General features: G+C 36.8%; 1 protein-coding gene across 1 annotated transcript in view; it reads left to right on the top strand.

Annotated features, from left to right (window-relative positions):
• KPNA1 (karyopherin subunit alpha 1) overlaps window positions 1-17,261 on the top strand; it is a 70,815-nt gene extending 53,554 nt beyond the window's left edge. The window contains 4 exon segments of the mRNA XM_020912770.2: window positions 3,892-4,017; window positions 5,479-5,606; window positions 10,571-10,749; window positions 12,147-17,261. Of these exon segments, the coding sequence (XP_020768429.2) occupies window positions 3,892-4,017; window positions 5,479-5,606; window positions 10,571-10,749; window positions 12,147-12,334 (621 nt within the window). The 3' untranslated portion in view covers window positions 12,335-17,261.
• The last annotated feature ends 487 nt before the right edge of the window (window positions 17,262-17,748 follow it).

Genomic DNA, 17,748 nt, shown 5'->3' with positions numbered 1-17,748 from the left:
GTGTGTTTGTAATTGCATAAAATTTCTGAGGAAGCACACACATGAAGTTAATAACGTTGGTTGTCTCTGGGTAACTGGGGTATAGGAATGGAAAGGAAGCTTAAAACTTATATAGTCCTTTTTATTTTCTGAATCTTAAAACCGTATCGGTGTATTTGCTATTGAAAAAAAGTTTGTCTACCCCTTCCCATGCCATGCTCTGTGCTTTTGCCTTGTTTATTCCTATGTAATAGCTGTGATATACCCAAGTTCTGAGATTTTACACAGAGCTTGCTTCCCTCAGCATGGAATATATGTCTCCATCCCCCATCTCTGCTCTGACCAGTCCCTCCCACAAACTCATACTCTGCCACTAATGTCTTGTCATTTTTCAAGTCTTGCTATTGATTTTCTCTGAGAAGCTAACTCTTAAATTAGGTGCTCCCTCCTTTGTTTCATCCATCATAGCACTTCCCATTGTATGATAGCTATCTGCTAGATTGTAAGCTTATAGAGGTGAAACTGTGTCAATCTTGTCCACTTTTGTGCTTTTATAATTGTCCCAGGCACAATGTATAGAGACTCAGAAAATACTTACCTAATAAATGAAGTTCTGAATCTATATATAGTTCTGATCTCTCTCAAGTTCCAATAACATGTCTCTAGTACCTGTCTCACTTTATCTTCTCCCCCACGAAGTGAGTTCCAAGTTTTGATTTTTCCCCACTTCAATTAATGGTACGATTTATTAACCCACTCTTGAAACTTGGCAGTCATGTTTGGTATCTCTATCTCTCATACTTTTTTTTGATAGCAAGTCAGCAGGTCTTACGGATTCTTAGCGTTTTTATTGAATTTTGGCTGTGCTGGACGTTGTTGCTTTGTGTGGTCTTTCCCTAGTTGCAGCACACAGGGGCTGTTCTTCATTGTGGTGTGAGGGCTTCTCATTGCAGTGGTTTCTCTTTTGTGGAGCACGGGCTCTAGGTGTTCAGGATTCAGTAGTTGTGACATACAGGCTCAGTAGCTTGCGGCTCACGGGCCCTAGAACATGCAGGCTTAAGTGGTTGCAGCATGCAGACCCTAGAGCCTGGGCTCAGTAGTTGTGCACAGCCTTTGTGGCATATGGAATCTTCCCAACCAGGAATCAAACTCATATCCCCTGCATTATTGCCAGGCGGAATCTTACCCACTGCGCCACCAGGCAAGTCCCTTTATTGTTTCTAGGTCCACACCTGATTACCTTAGTTCGGGCTCTGTTTTCTCACGTACAGTGGTTGTTGCTGTACCTACCTTATTTATCCTCCTGCTCTCCCAGGCATTTACCCCTCTCGGTGTATTCTTCCTATTAACTGCTTAATCTTCTCTAAAATAACTGTTCACATTATTTTCCTTCTAGAAACATTGAGCTTTAGTGCCTATGGGATAAAGAACCTTGAAAGACTTAGGAATTTGTACTGCAGTATTTTAGTTTCATTCTTCTTTCTAGCCTCCTGATAATTTTGGGGGTGCAGAACCTTTCCTTAATAGTTTCACTGATGTTTTCTTAATTCAGTACTTTGTGATAGCTTATCAGCATTTTTTATTTTCTAATCTTTCCATATGCTTTGTCCTCCCTCTTCTTTGCTTATAAAATCCTATCTGAGTTTCAGAGTGTTTCCTCCCACCCTGTCCCATGAAGTCTTTTTTTTTTTTCTTATTACTCTTTCTCAAGTAATTCTTTAACTTCTGACATGCTTATTTTCCACACCACATCTTCAGCATTTAACAAATTGCTTTGTGACTTTTTTATACTGTTACTTGGAATGACTGTACTTGTTAAACTACAAGTTTTGTTACTTTCTGAATTAATAGGCAAAATTGGCTTCATTTTAATTTTCATTTCTTTGTGAGGTAATTTGCTATTAAAATTGTAGTTTCTCTTATCAGTTTACATACTAAAGACAGCAACCTTTTCTGTTGCAAATGCTTTTACACATTGCTGTGCATTTTAATTTTCATGAATTTCTTGACATACAAAAATTTCTATTTGGTAAAATTTTAATTTTTCCCCAATAATTTCTTCTGCTGTTTTTAATGCTTGGAAAGTCCTTCACTGTCCTCCAAACCAGCTGTTAACTGGTTAATTTATATTAATATTTTCTTCTGCTTTATGGTTTCTTTTTTATATTTACTGTTTAAATAGATTGCAAATTTATTTTAGTAACTGTTTGGGGTTAAGAATTGATTTAAAATTTTTTTTCAACTAGTTACCCCTTATTCTAGTTGTCCTTGTTGTTCAGTCTGTCACTTAAGTCCTGTCCAACTCTTTGCAACCCCATGAATTGCAGCACACCAGGCTTTCTGTGCTTTACTATCTCCCTGAGTTTGCTCAAACTCATGTCTATTGAGTCAGTATTGCCATCCAACCATCTCATCCTCTTTTACCCTCTTCTCCTCTTGCCCTCAATCTTTCCTAGCATCAGAGTCTTTTCCAGTGAGTCAGCTCTTGGCATCACGTGACCAAAGTATTGGAGCTTCACCTTCAGCATCAGACTTTCCAGTGAATATTCAGGATTGATTTCCTTTAGGATTGACTGGTTTGATCTTTTTGCAGTCCAAGGGACTCTCAGGTCTTCTCCAGCACCACAGTTTCAAAGTGTCAGTTCTTTGGCGCTTAGCCTTCTTTATGGTCCAACTCTCACATTCCTTCATAACTACTGGAAAAACTATGGTTTTGACTATCTGGACCTTTGTCAGCAAAGTGATATCTCTGGTTTTAAATATGTTGTCTAGGTTTGTCATAGCTCTTCTTCCAAGGAGTAAGTGTCTTTTAATTTTTTGGCTGCAGTCACCATCCACATTGATTTTGGAACCCAAGAAAATGAAATCTGACAGTTTCCACATTATCCCCATCTATTTACCATGAAGTAATAGGACCAGATGCATAATCTTAGTTTTTTTAATGTTGAGTTTGAAACCTGTTTTTTCACTCTTCTCTTTGATCTTTATCAAGAGGTTCTTTAGTTCTTCACTAGAACCATCTATTAAATAAGACTACCAGTCAGTTAATCCTTTCTTGAAGAAAAAAGTATATATACTTAATTCTTTATAAATACTTGCATTTGTTTCTAGACTAGATATGCTATTCTCTTCTTTAGAGGCTTCCCATGTGGCTCAACTGGTAAAGAATCTACCTACAGTGTGGGAAATGTGGGTTCAATCTCTGGGTTGGGAAGATCCCCTGGAGAAGGGAAAGGCTACCTACCTACTTCAGTATTCTATCCTAGAGAATTCCATGCAGTGTATAGTCCAAGGCGTCGCAAAGAGTTGGACAGGGCTGAGTGACTTTCACTTTTCTCTTCTTTAATGATTGATTCTTGAGCCTGTCATATATTATTTTAACTTTATAACTTTATGATTTTAGTTTCTAGTAGAGTAGATTTTCTTGTTCACTTACATTTTTCTTACTTTCTTCAGCTTTGTAAGCTGTTTGATAGCTGGGGGCATGTATTTTCAATGCTTGTATCCTGTAAAGCACCTGGTATTCTTAACTAAGTATATATTGATTTGTTGACTACCAGGTAGAGAGTCATCAGAAGACTTAAAAATCTGAGACAACTTAACTAATTTCTGGCCACTTACTGGAAAGATATTTTAATATGCTACAGGCATAGTAAAGTGAATAAGGCACATTGTGCTATATATTATGTTTAGCAGTTGTGAGTATATATAATGAAATTGCTTTGATAATCTTAGAAATGAATTCTTTTTAGCAGTGAATACTTTTTCACATGTGTAAAATTAAGTCTAAAATTTCAAGGAGAGATTTTTTTTTTTTTTTGCCTGTATTTTCCTAAAATAAAGTGTGTGAGTTAGAGATTTACTTCTGTTTGGATCAATACAGTAAGTAACCTTTTCAAACTTTTCCTTTAGGTAATTTTGAATTGCTCAGCTCTGCAGAGTTTGTTGCATTTGCTGAGTAGCCCAAAGGAGTCTATCAAAAAGGAGGCGTGTTGGACAATATCTAATATCACAGCTGGAAATAGGGCACAGATCCAGGTAATCTCATACCACCCATCTTTATTCTATATGTTTATTATTTAAGGGTTTTTTCAGTCAGCATTTAAAGTGTGTGTGTGTGTGTGTGTGTACTTTTTTTTTCTTTCCATTATTGCCTTGGAGACCACTGATTTCCAATGCCGTCTTATTTAGTCTGCTACTTACTTTTTTTATTGCATTATAGAGGTTAAGTCTTTTTAGACATTATATTTATTTTTTAATAGATTCGTGTTAGATTGCTTCAGTTTTTCACGAATCTTTGGGGACCTAGTTTTCTATAAATGGTTATCTGCCCTTGATTTTTGTTCTTGTTTTAGTGGGAGAGTGACCCAACTGAGAGACCAAGTAGTGGGCCAGATGTTTCAGGATAGACCATGAGATAGGCTGAAAAAACAAAGTAGAACAGATATACTATAGACTTTGAGCTGAGTAGAATTGTAGAGGTCATCTAATCCAACATTCTTTAAAGATGAAACTGAGGCTCAGAGAAATAAAATGATTTGCTCACAGATACCTTCAGTAAATGACAGAACCAAGATAAAGCATCTTTCCACGAAACTTTACTGATTTCCTTCAGTGGTATAATAGAGTTCTTGACCAGGAAAACATTGTTAGTCACCCCCCAGAAGGCTGTCAGGGACTGGGATTTATAGCTATGGCAATTTATAGCATGTTTTCAGCTGTAGTTTATTGTCTGCTACCATCAGTTGTGTAGTTTTTTGATACAGGAAATGATAACCCATTTTAGGTTCTTGAACTGAGGAGAAACATGAAAGCAATTTGAGGAAGACTGCTTTAGTATATGAGAGGGACTGAATAAAAGTACTCAAAGTACTGAATAAAAGTCTACTAAAGGCTATTCTGGTAATCTGGGTGGGAGGTTGTGGCTTGGAGTGAAATAGTGGCAGTGCTAAAGGAAAAGATGGACTTAGGATGTTCTGAATTGAGAATGTAAGGGAGACTTGGTGACTGATTGAATTTAGAATGAATAAATACAAAACAGCCTTTGTGAACTAGAGAGGTTTGAAAAAAGACCTGATAGAGCAGATGATATGTTTAAGGTGGATAGCAGATGTAAACTAAGCTCTCAGCCACCTTGGACTGGAATTCCAGTGAGAAATGGGGACTGGAGCTGTAGAACACACATGTGAGAGTGGATGCTATGAAAGAAAGGAGAATGGCTGAGGAACAGAGAATTGAACCTTTAAAATTTGTTACTGTGAATGGAATAAGAGAGAACAATAAAAGAACCCATGTAGAATAGAAAACTAGGCGATTACAAGGCCACAAACTCTAGGAACGATCTTAGTGTTACTAAGTGTAGCCAAAAAGTTTGGGATAATGAGGAGTTAACTCCTGGTGGATCTTTAACAGGGGAAGTTAGTAAAGCTAGCTGAAAAGTTATAAGTAGCATCATGAACATTTTTACAACTCCTGTAATTTTGTTTTCTTTAATTTCAGACTGTGATAGATGCCAACATTTTCCCAGCCCTTATTAGTATATTACAAACTGCTGAGTTTCGGACAAGGAAAGAAGCTGCTTGGGCCATCACAAATGCAACTTCTGGAGGATCAGCTGAACAGATCAAGTAAGTACTAGCCAAGTAGTGCCTTGTAAAGAAAATCATTCTGTCTCCCAGTTAAGAATGCTCAACTCTGGCCTCTTGAAAGATTGTTATTATTTTCATAATTAGACTCGCATATATTTGATTTCTTAGTATTTTGCCCATTCTTTATCACTAAAGATAATTCTGGGACATGAGAAGAAAGGCATAGTTGAGGTTTGAGGCCATTGAAATACTTAATGGGGTGACTTGAGCCTCCTCTGAAAGCTGTCTGATCAAAAACATTGTGGGTAGTCCAGTAGGTTACTTGTAGAATTCTTAAGAGTCTAACTTTAATAGCTAACTTGCTATTTCTTGTTTAGATGTCTTAATAATAGAAATGCACAGCCTTGAAAGAGAAGTATGAAAGTACCAAATTCAGTAGAGGCAAGTCTCCTAAAGTACTATTATTTAGTAAAGGGAGAGATTTGTATTAGATTGAGACTTAAATGGCTCCTAGAGCAGCAATTTACAACCTTAATGGCTAGAGAATGCATAAATATGGATAGGGATCAATTCCTCAAAAGAATATCATATAATCAAAGCTTGATTATGGATATATCCTGCCTTAACGTACTTTGGGGAATTCAAATGAGAAGATGGTCACCAATGAGTGTCACCATTCACCTTTTCTACATATGTAACATGGGGGAAACACAGATACTTCTGATATTGTTTCCTTGTGGATTAAATGTAGGTGCTCAGCCAATGCTGACTTTTAGTGCTGTGTTTGGAATTTCAACATGAGAAGGTAAAGTAGTCCTAAGATTTCAGAAATTGATCAATTACAGAAAATCAGAGGTATATACCTGAAATAATACAATTTAAATAGATTAACACATGCAGTAGCTATTTCAGTAGAGTTCATCATGGATAGGTTAGTCAAGGAGGACTTCAGGTGGTCTTCAGAACGTATTTATATGAGATTGAGTTTTTTAATCTTCAAAATTCTGGTTTGGAGTACTATGATTTTTAAATATGTCACCACCAGATGGCAGTAATATGAAGTAATATAGGAGTTATTAGAACAGTTGATGGGGCTTCCCAGGTGGCTCTCGTGATAAAGAACCTGGCTGCCAGTGCAGGAGATGTAAGAGACGCGGGTTCAACGCTGGGTTGGGAAGATCCCCTGAAGGAGGGCCTGGCAACCCACTCCAGTGTTCTTGCTTGGAGAATCCCATGGACAGAGGAGCCTGGTAGGCTACAGTCATGAGGTTGCACAGAGTTGTTAAGAAGCAACTTAACACGCATGCACACAGAACAGTTGATAGTCAAGTTTTATGTTCAGATTCAGATTTGTAATTATTGTCACTATATTTTATATCAGTATGTTTTCTTAATTGACATAATGAAACTGTACATGTGTATATTTTAAAGACATTTAAAAAATACTATGGTATCCATCAGGAACTATTCAGGGTGTTTTGCTCTGTTAGAAATGGAATGGCTCCTATCCCTTTTTAAAGTTCAGCATAGCTATTTGTAATAATGAAGTTAATTATCAATCTCCTAGCCATTTTTTCTTAATTAAAGAGTTATATCGAAAGAGTATTATGAAAATATTACAGTCTAAATTATAGAAAATAAAATAACTTTATTACTGATAAAAGACATCTATGTGGCTTTTGCTTATTCTTGTTGAGAAGACAAGATTTAGATGCAAGAACCAGTTACGAATAACTTGGGAAGTACTCAGAATTTTAGGTTAACTATAATCAAATGCTAATACATACTACAGTTCTTAAAACTGAAGTATAAATAATGTTGCCTGGAATTAAAGTTTCATAAAAGAGATGAAACTTGCCATTTGAGTAGAGATTTGGCAGTTTTAGAGGAGAGAATATCATGAAGAAATGTGCACAGTAGATGTTATTGGAAAAGGCAAATCAATCTCAAGACTTCACTGCTTCCACTGCAGGGCATATAGGTTTGATCCCTAGTGGAAACTAAAGATCCCACATGCTGTGTGAGTAAAATATATATGTAATAGCTGTAGCAGTGAGGTACGGGTCTAAATATTGGAAAGAGATCTATAGGATTTGGTAACAGATTGAAAAGGAAAGGAAAGAGCTAAAGACTAAAGGAAAAAGTGACGCTGTTGATAAAAATTAGGACACAGAAGAAGCAAAATCCTGTCTTAAGAGAGATGGTTTTTTTTTTTCCATTTATTTTTATTAGTTGGAGGCTAATTACTTTACAACATTGCAGTGGTTTTTGTCATACATTGAAATGAATTAGCCATGGATTTACATGTATTCCCCATCCCGGTCCCCCCTCCCACCTCCCTCTCCACCCCATCCCTCTGGGTCTTCCCAGTGCACCAGGCCCGAGCACTTGTCTCATGCAGAGAGATGGTTTAAGACACGGTGAGTTTGTTGCTCATCAGAAATTTTCTTAATGAAAGCCTTTCCTGACACAAAGCCACGTAGCATCAGTGATTGCTTTATCACTGATTGCTTTATCCAAGTGTTTGAAATACACCATTCATTGGAGCCAGTTCCAGACTTGAACCATGCTTTTCTCAAAGTGGTATGATTTTCCATCTCCTACCAGCCCAGCTCCCCTGGTCCTCTGTTTTGATGAAGGTTACTTTGTTTGGAGAAACTTGTGTCAATAGTGAAACACCACTATGGTAGTCTTTAAGTCTCCAAAGATGAATGATTGCAGCAGAAAATAGCACCTTAAATTCCTCTGATCTTATAAGGAGGTATAATTTAAATGGCTAGAATTTGGAACCCAGAGCTCATTTAATGAACTGTGCCGGAATACAAGAAATACTAATACCATGTTTGTGCAGATAAAATCTACTCACATCTTCAAAACTCTGAATTTACTTATTAGCACATTTTTTGGTAGTTTTAAAAATAGTTTTAGTCAATATTTATTCATTTAATTATATACAAGTTCTAGAAGCTTCTTACAATTTAAAATTTGTTTTTAATCCTGAATCAAGTTTTCAGTACACTGGTTTTCATAATAAAAGATTTTACAACCAAACAGTATTACAAAAGTAATGAGGTTTTAAAAGAAAATATAAGGATTAGAGGTCACTGAACCAAGATTTCTAGTGGGGAGAGGAGATCACATCAGACATAGACCAGGATCAAGCTTGAGGACAATTTGGAGATTCTGAACAAGTCTCTGAAATATCCAATTGATGTTGCCTGTATAGGCCAGTGGAGTTTTAAGTGCAGACATGTAAGCATCTGTTTAATTAACTACTTTTAAAATTTTGGTGGCTTTTAATGACAGACTTAATGTGGTTGCCAGATTTCTCTACTTGAGGAAACTGAGACACAGATCAGATAACTTGTCCAAAGTCATCCTGCTTATATGTAGCACAGTGGGATATAATAGTGGTTATCTCTGGATACTTTTTATTTTTCTTTATGTTTTTCTATGATTTTCAAATTTGCAGCAACTAATATAATCTAAGGAGGCTTTTTTTTTTTAAGAGAAACTGAGAATTATATAGATATGTTGAAGGAATGGTTAACAGGTTTTAGTGACTAAAAACTGTGCTGTAAAGGAAGGGGAAATGGTCAGAAATGGCCTTAGGCCTATGTAGTCTGTATTTGAGTGACCTAGCCTGTCGAAGGACATATCATCTAAATTATCAGTAAATATTTAAATAAAATTATGCACGATACTGTTAAATTCATTCCATAGTAAATAATAAAGCTAAATATGATATAAAACTTTAAAAAATTAAGGCTTTTAAAAGAAGAGAAAAATTGAGATGATAATAAAAGTTCCTGTAGTCTTTGTAAATTTCTTCTAGTAGAATCTTACTTTAGTATGGTTACATTTGTTACAGTAGAACCAGTACTGATACATTATTAGCTTAAATTCATATTCTATATTGAGGATTATTATTTGTGTTGTATAGTTACAGATTTTGATGAATGTTTCCACCATTGTTGTATCATTCACTGCTCTAAAATTCCCCTCTTCTTCACCTGTTCATCACTACACCCTTACCCCCCTCTCTCAAATCCCTGGCAACCACTATTCTTTTCTGTTGCCTTTATAAAAGTTTTATACTTTTCAGAATGTTATGTATTTAGAATCATACAGTATGGAGTCTTTCCAGACTAGTTTCTTTCATTTAGCAATATGCATTTAAGGTCCCTTCACATCTTTTCATAGCTTGATAGCTCATTTTATTTTTATCACTGAATCCCTGGTGGCTCAGTGGTAAAGAATCCACCTGCCAATGTAGGAGACATGGGTTTGATCCCTAGGTGGGAAAGATCCCCTGGAGAAGGAAATGGCAACCAACTCCAGTATTCTTGCCTGGGAAATCCCATGGCCAGAGGAGCCTGGTGGGCTATAGTCCTTGGAGTTGCAAAAGAGTTGGACACAACTTTGTGATTTTAAAAGAACAGTATTCCATTGTCTGGATACACTATAGTTTATTCATTCACCTGAGTTACGAATAAAACTCCTATAGATATACTTGTACAGGTTTTTGTGTGGACATAAATTTTCATCGCAATTGGGTAAATGTCTGGGGAGTGTGATTGCTGGGTCATATGAAAAGCTTTCTTAAAGAAAAAAAAAACTGCCAAGGTGTTTTTCACTGTGGTTATCTTATTTTCTGTTCCTACCAGCAAAAAATGAGATGTCGTCTCAAGCAAAATAAAAAGGATGTTGTTTCTGCACATCCTTGTCAGCATGCGGTGTTGTCAGTGTTTTGGATTTTATCCATTTTAACAGGTGTGGGGTCATTGGTTTTGATTTGCAGCCTCCCAGTGACACATGCTGGGTGTCTTTTTGTGTTTATTTGCTATCAGTGTCTCTTGGGCTTTTTTGGACAAGGTGTAGGTTGTATGGTTGAATGAGTGCCTACTTTTATTTCTTCAATGAATTTGAGGATTTCCCTTCCACCAATTTCACTGAAGTTTTATGAAATTAAAAGCTTTGTGTGAATTGTTCTATCAATTTAGGTACCTCGTAGAACTGGGCTGTATCAAGCCACTCTGTGATCTCCTCACAGTCATGGACTCTAAGATTGTACAGGTTGCCCTAAATGGCTTGGAAAATATCCTGAGGCTTGGAGAACAAGAAGCCAAAAGGAACGGCAGTGGCATTAATCCTTACTGTGCTTTGATTGAAGAAGCTTATGGTAAGCGAGATTAATAGATGTCCTGAAATTATTTTTTTCTTTTTTCTCCGTGCTTTTTGCCTGTTCACACCTGTCATTAGCAAACTCATACAAAAAATTTCTCCTATAAATATTTGGGATGCAGGATTGGAAAACAGATGCATTGTAGATGTGAAGAGAAGCAAATATCCTAAGTTTAGACCTTTTTACATTGGACTGTTAGGATCTTTTATTCCCTGATGCTGCCCACCATTATGATACTTCTGTATTCTTACTAGTACATCTGAACCTCAAGAGCACCCGTATCTACTATAGACAACATCCCATTCCACTCCTTTAGAGTTCTGATTTTGCATTGCATTTCCCAGTTCCTGTGCTCCTAACTGTAAAGATTTCTAGAGTTTCATTAGAAACAGTAGAGTCACTATCTGCCTTTTGGTTTCCTCATTCTTCCAATCTCAGTTCTAACTGTACTTTTAATCATTGGTTTACCATTGTACTTTATAACTTTTATGTTCCCTCAGTGATTTTCATGTATAGCCACTATTGAAAGCCACTACTCTAAGGTCTGTTTATTCCTAAGATTGGAATTAGGGTTCATAGGGCACAGTCATCTTCAGATTTATCAGATAATGCAGAATTGTTTTCCAAAATGACTTTTAACAGTTTACCACTTTTTAAAAGGCTTGATTATAAAAACTATATTCTCGCTTAGTGTAAGAAATTTTGAAATGTATAAAAAGACAAATGTTCCTTTACCTAGATATTTTGCTATAGAAGATAAATCTTGTTAATTTTTGGATGTGTGTGTATATATATGTGGTTTTTAATATGTATATGTACTTTTTTTTTTTTCCTGAGCACTGCTAACATTTATTTCCAGTATTGCTGTAGCCATTGGATTGCTTATAAGCTGTAGGTAAAAGAAAGCCTAGCTCAGATGTATTAAACTTAGTAAAGGGAGTATGTGTTGGCTAGTTTTTCTGGTTGGACTTCTTCCTTAAAGCAGTATAAATTGATTCTGGCTGGTTGATTTATTTATGTTACACCTTTGTTGAAATAATATTGGTTAGCTCAGAGCCTGGGTAGATAGAACTAGAGCTAAGAGTAAACTTAGACCACAGACACAGTCCAATAGGAAAACTTCTGCTACTGGCCTTAGGCATAGGATGATGTGACTGTTACAGAAATTGCTGCTTCTGGGAACTCGCTGTTGCTTGTACACATGTTTAAGATGTCAGTTTGCAATACTTCTATTCAGTTGTAACTGGAGGAATATTTTCTGTGTTGTTGCAAAATGCTTATGAGAAGTAAGTAAAGAATCTTCCTTTACATCAGAAAAACAAACATGGCAAAATACAGTTCTATTAAAATTTCTAACAGGTGTATAACAGATTTTTAAAAATTCTTCATTTTAGGCCTGGATAAAATTGAATTCTTACAGAGTCATGAAAACCAAGAGATCTACCAGAAGGCCTTTGATCTTATTGAGCATTACTTTGGGACCGAGGATGAGGACAGCAGCATCGCACCCCAGGTTGACCTCAGCCAGCAGCAGTACATCTTCCAGCAGTGTGAGGCACCTATGGAAGGTTTCCAGCTTTGAAGCAATCTCTGCTTTCATGTCCCTGTGTCAGACCAGGCTACCCAGTCAAGTCCTCTTGTGGAGCCCACAGTCCTCATGGAGCTAACTTCTCAAATGTTTTCCATAATACTGTTTGCGCTCATTTGCTTGCCTTGCGCACCTGCTCTCTTACACACATCTGGAAAACCTTTGGCTCTCTGTGGTGGAATACCCTTCTAATAAAAGGGTAATAACCAGAACGGCCCACTCTGTTATGGAAAACCCTAGGCTTTCGAGATCCGCACTTACATATTATAGAGTCATGGGAATATACACATGTTAACGTGGCTCCCTTTTTTTTTGTGGGGGAAAAAGAGGACTCCTCATTCCCTTTAATGTGGGAAAAAATACTGACATTAAAAGATGAGACTAAATCTTTACTTTGAATTTCACACAACTACTTGCAACAAGGGAGATGTTTAGACCTGTTGTGTACTTCAGAGTACTTTTCATGAGTTCTTCCACAGTGAACCCTTGGATTAACTGGTGGCTTTTTCTAGCCAAATTTGCATTAATCCTTACTGAGATTGGATGGTTTTCTTTCCTCTATTGACGCTATTCTCCACAGATAGTAAACCATCCGCTCCCTCACCTTCAGCCTTCAGTGAATGTGCTTCTAGTTGTCAGGAATGCTGAAGAATTAACACTTTGACTCTTAAATGTGATAACTGGTTTGAAGATTCCCTTAGAGCAGAAAGGAGAGGGGCACATATTAATTTGTATGGCTATTGCTTCTCTTTGGTCTTAACGTGTCTTAGGATTTGGAAGTGATACAGTTCTAATACTGGTATGAAGATTTAGAATCCTTAGTGATCAAAACTGTATCCTGTAATTCAATAAAAAAGTTAAAAACAGAAAAGAAAAAAAAAAAAACCTCTGATTTTCCCAAACTTAACCAATGTGACTAGGGCTGTTTCTGCATTAAATGTTTCAGGCTTTGTGGTCCTGATCAAGGTCCTCATTAAATTGGAGTTCACCTTAGGTGCTGTTCCCTTCTGTGACTGGCAAATAATATATGCTTCTAAAGGTTACTTAGGGATTATTTTTTTTCCTTAGTTAGCTGCAGCTGGATTCTAGTGTATTCATGCTGCGCATAAGTAGCATCCTTATTTTCAGTGACCATCTTCTGGACAGACCTGTTTAACCCAAATAAGGGCAGTGATCTTTTTCTTATAACCTCATTGTTCCCTAATCATTTCATCTCCTAATAGTACTGCCCAGTCAAGTCCCTTCCATAAAATAGAAAGTTTCTACCTTCTGGCTCATTTAATGACTACAACCTCTACCTACAAATGGCGCTTCCAGTACTGTCTTCAGTGATCCACATTTGTGCTCGGACTGGAATGAGAAAAATAAGCTTAATTGCCAAGAGAACTGCAACTGAGTTCAATACGATTTCTTGGTGCTAGTTGGCCATCTTGACTCAATGTTGGGACACATTATCAGAGAAGATTTTTTGTTGATGTGCTGTTCAAAATGAATTCTGAAGGAAAAGTTGCTCACTTCTTTTTCAGAGAATATCCTTTTAAACCTCTTTAATCTTGTCCTCTTCTAGAATTCATTATAACCCCAAAGTGTAACTATTTGAAAGTTCCCCTGAAAAGCTGTTATATCTCTGGTAAATCCTGCTGAACATTAGGGATATTCAGAGCTTTCATACCTCATCATGTTGTTTAAACCGCCAACTGATGTGATCTGATTTAAACTTTAATAAGAAATCCACTTCATTCAAAATAGAAAGATACAAAGACAAAGAGCATTTATCAGCCAAGTGTGTGACGCATTCTTCGCATCTAGTCTGTAGTTGTGTCTGTGCTCTGGAATGGATACCGTCTGCTGATGTCTGTTATTGATGGAGCAACCACTGCAAAACTAGTCAACTCTGTCTTTAACTGTTACTTTTTCTAGTGCTGCTTTGTGCTGAAAGAACATTTTAGTTTACTGCACTTGACCTGTAAAAGACTTCGATTCTTTGTAATTTTAGGGACAAATTAGGTGGTTAATTTAAAGAAAAACTTTCAATGTTGCCTTTACATCATATTAAAATATAACTTCTTTCAGAAGGGTATAAAGCACCGAGTCATAGTAAAACTCTTGTTTTTAGCTTTGACATTTTTTGTGGCTGAGTTTTTTTAAATTGTAAATTACTGATAACATCATTTCTCTAGGATGTTTTAAATCATGTCCCTTCTATTGGATAATTTTAAAAATTTCAGCTTGTTTTGATAAATCAATTTGAATGGGAAAAATACAAAACGAAGTTTCCCCAAATTAGCAAGCAAAGCATACACTGGGAATTTTTGTTAGCAATTGCAGGTGTCTCAATGAATGAAGTAAAACAAAATCTATTTAACTAATGTGGTCTATTGTCTGTCTTAAACAAGAGGAATTAATCTTGCTCCTGTCCTAGAATTTCATGAGCCATGGGATAGCTAATTTTTTCTTGCAGTAAGTTTTTTAAATATAAAAGTTGGAATTGATTAAAAGTTAAATCCCATCATAACGGTTGGAACTGATAAAGCAGCCTTTTTAGTAACAGAAGGACATTTTAGAAGATAGCTGTTATAAGTCCTATTTTTAGTTCTCTACCTGGCGGATTGTGTTAATTTACTTTCACTGAGATGTTATTCATTACAAAAGCATGCTAATTTCAACACAGGAGAAAACTTCTGCAGTTTTATATACTGCTCTGGGGGAAAGTGGCTTGATTTTCCTTTCTCCTTTTTTATTTCCTCCTCTAAACTTTCAGTGTATTCTTTGAAATAAGAACTTCAGTTGGGGGGTGCGGGGAAGCATTGATAACATTTGGGATGTAAAGACACTTTGTATCTGAAGGATCAGCAGGTAGATATGTGTTAGACTGAAAGACACCTAGAAAGGTAAAGATGATAGGTATGAAGAATGTGAGATTTAGGAGACACAGTTCTCCATGGAACACTTTATGTTGTCACTAAGTAATTAGAACCCTTTTACACTTTGTCAACTGTACTGTTTTTGAAAATTCTGTTGCCCTAGGATTGTACCTTCCGTCTGCCAGATAAAGCTGAATGGACTCTGGGTTGTTTTTCACCATTATTGTCACAGATATAAACTTTCGACAGTTACCCCATAATAAATCTGAATTATCCCAGATTGTTGCTGACTTTGCATAAGAAAAAATATGTTGTATATTTTATTAAGCAGACTTTGTCAGCTGTCTGTTGTACATGGCCACCCATGGGCAACTAAGAATTTACTTCTCCAGTGATAAATAAATATTTCAGTTATTTAACCCCCCCCCCCCCCGCCAATTTGAGGTTGCATTATGAAAGTTTTCCTCAGCTTAAAGAATTTTTCATTTTGTGAACATTTTAATATCAAGAGGCAAGTCATTATAGCTGTTTAAGGGCTTGGGACTTTCTGCATATATTGGAAACTGTGATGTCTAAGGATGATTTTCAGTAAAGAGGGGATCCACTTTTAGGAAGAGGTATTATTTGCTTTTCATGTTTACTATGTTCTACCTCCTACATTCCAAAATTTGCTCAGACAGGTGTACCTATTGTGGAAGTCTCATCTGAGTTTTTTGCCATCTGAAGCTGTTAGCTTCTGTTAAAACCATTTTTTTCTTCTGTTATGAGGTAAGCAGAGTAAATATATATATCTACCCAGTTGAGAAATACTTGTGGCTACCTTTTTCTGTCATCAGAAGTTAAAGTTTTATGTGTGTGTGTGTGTGTGTGTGTGTGTGTGTGTGTGTGTGTGTATTTTTAAAGTAATTGAAGACCAGATGTGGCACTACTAGTCCAGTAAGTCTGTTCTAATTTGGATAATATTCTGTAATGTGCTTTATTGTCAGGAAAAGGTAGTAACAGTGGGTACCAGAGCATCATAAAGAAGGTGTGATAAAACAAATACCACTATATGCTGATTTTTAAAAAATCAGATTGCTACCGGACATAAAATTCATCTGGAAGTTTGGAGTAAGGAGAAAGGATTAAGGGTAGATGAAGTTCCATTCTGTTTTCAGCTAGGAGTAGACAAAGAAATCCTAGTCTGTTTTCTTACAGGTCAGATAAAGGGAACTAGTCTTTATTTGAACCACTATTGTCTTACAGGTGCCTGGTTAAGGACTTGCACTTTTTCTCATTTAATCCTTTTAACTGCCTCTTTGAGGTGGATAATTTGTCATTATGGTGACAAAATCAAGACTTATGAGAATTTACTTTGCCTCGAGGTCACAATCCTTAGTCACTGCCAAAGGTGGGGGAAAGCCCTGCAGTTTGTTTCTTGAAGAAAGCAGCAGTCACAAGTGTTCTGTGCTAAGAATTCCCAGAACAGGACACGGCAGCCACAGCTGGGCCAAGTTACTTGTTTTGTTGGACCATTCTTATTCTTATCAGCACCTTGAAATGACTAAATCAAGTATGAACTGCTTTTAGGCTACACAATCCGGAATGTAGAGACTCAATCCAAACATCTCTCCTCTTCGGTGGTGCTAAAATTCTCTCTGACTTGACAAGTTAAAAATAACATGATTCATTGAGTTTAGTAGCATGATGGCTAAACTGAGAAACATGTTTCCAGTCAACAAATTTAAATGTAGAAAGTACTGACACAGAGGGAAAAGGCTTTGGAATGAAGAATGTTGCCATAGAAAGCAGTGCCATCCATGGATGTGAATTTAACACAGCTGACTTCCTAAAGGATTATCAACCCAAGGAGTGTCCAAAGTTTAAAAAATGACCTTTTAATGTATGTTATGTTCTGCTTACCTCGTCATTTTGACCACTCTATGTCCTTTTTCAAAGTGTTTTTACACTTTGATTTGGAATGGTTCTAATGATTCTTTGTACTTGAATGTGGTTGGTCAGGCCATGGATGAGTGCCTTGCACACAGTAGACATTCAATAAATGTTAAATGACTGAAGGAATGTGCATCTATGTGATATTAGTAAAGGGTACTGGGCTTCCCTGATAGCTCAGTTGGTAAAGAATCTGCCAGCAATGCAGGAGACCCTGGTTTGATCCCTGGGTTGGGAAGATCTGCTGGAGAAGGGATAGGCTACCCACTCCAGTATTCTTGGGCTTCCCTTGTGGCTCAGCTGGTAAAAAAATCTGCCGGCAATGTGGGAGACCTGGGTTTGATCCCTGGGTTGGGAAAACCCCCTGGAGAAGGGAAAGGCTACCCACTACAGTATTCTGGCATGGAGAGTTCCATGGACTGTATAGTCCATGGGGTCGCAAGGAGTCAGACAAGACTGAGTGACTTCCACTTTGTTACAAAAGAAAGCTCAAAGGAATTCCTTTATGCTGCTGTTTGAAACCAGGATGAACAACTCTTTTTTTTTTTTTTCCATTTATTTTTATTAGTTGGAGGCTAATTACTTTACATCATTACAGTAGTGTTTGTCATA

The sequence above is a fragment of the Odocoileus virginianus genome, chromosome 4, assembly GCF_023699985.2.
Source record: "Odocoileus virginianus isolate 20LAN1187 ecotype Illinois chromosome 4, Ovbor_1.2, whole genome shotgun sequence".
Classification (NCBI taxonomy): Eukaryota; Metazoa; Chordata; class Mammalia; order Artiodactyla; family Cervidae; genus Odocoileus; species Odocoileus virginianus.
The sequence above is the reverse complement of the archived record's forward strand: the minus strand, read 5'-3'. Positions and strand labels throughout refer to the sequence as shown.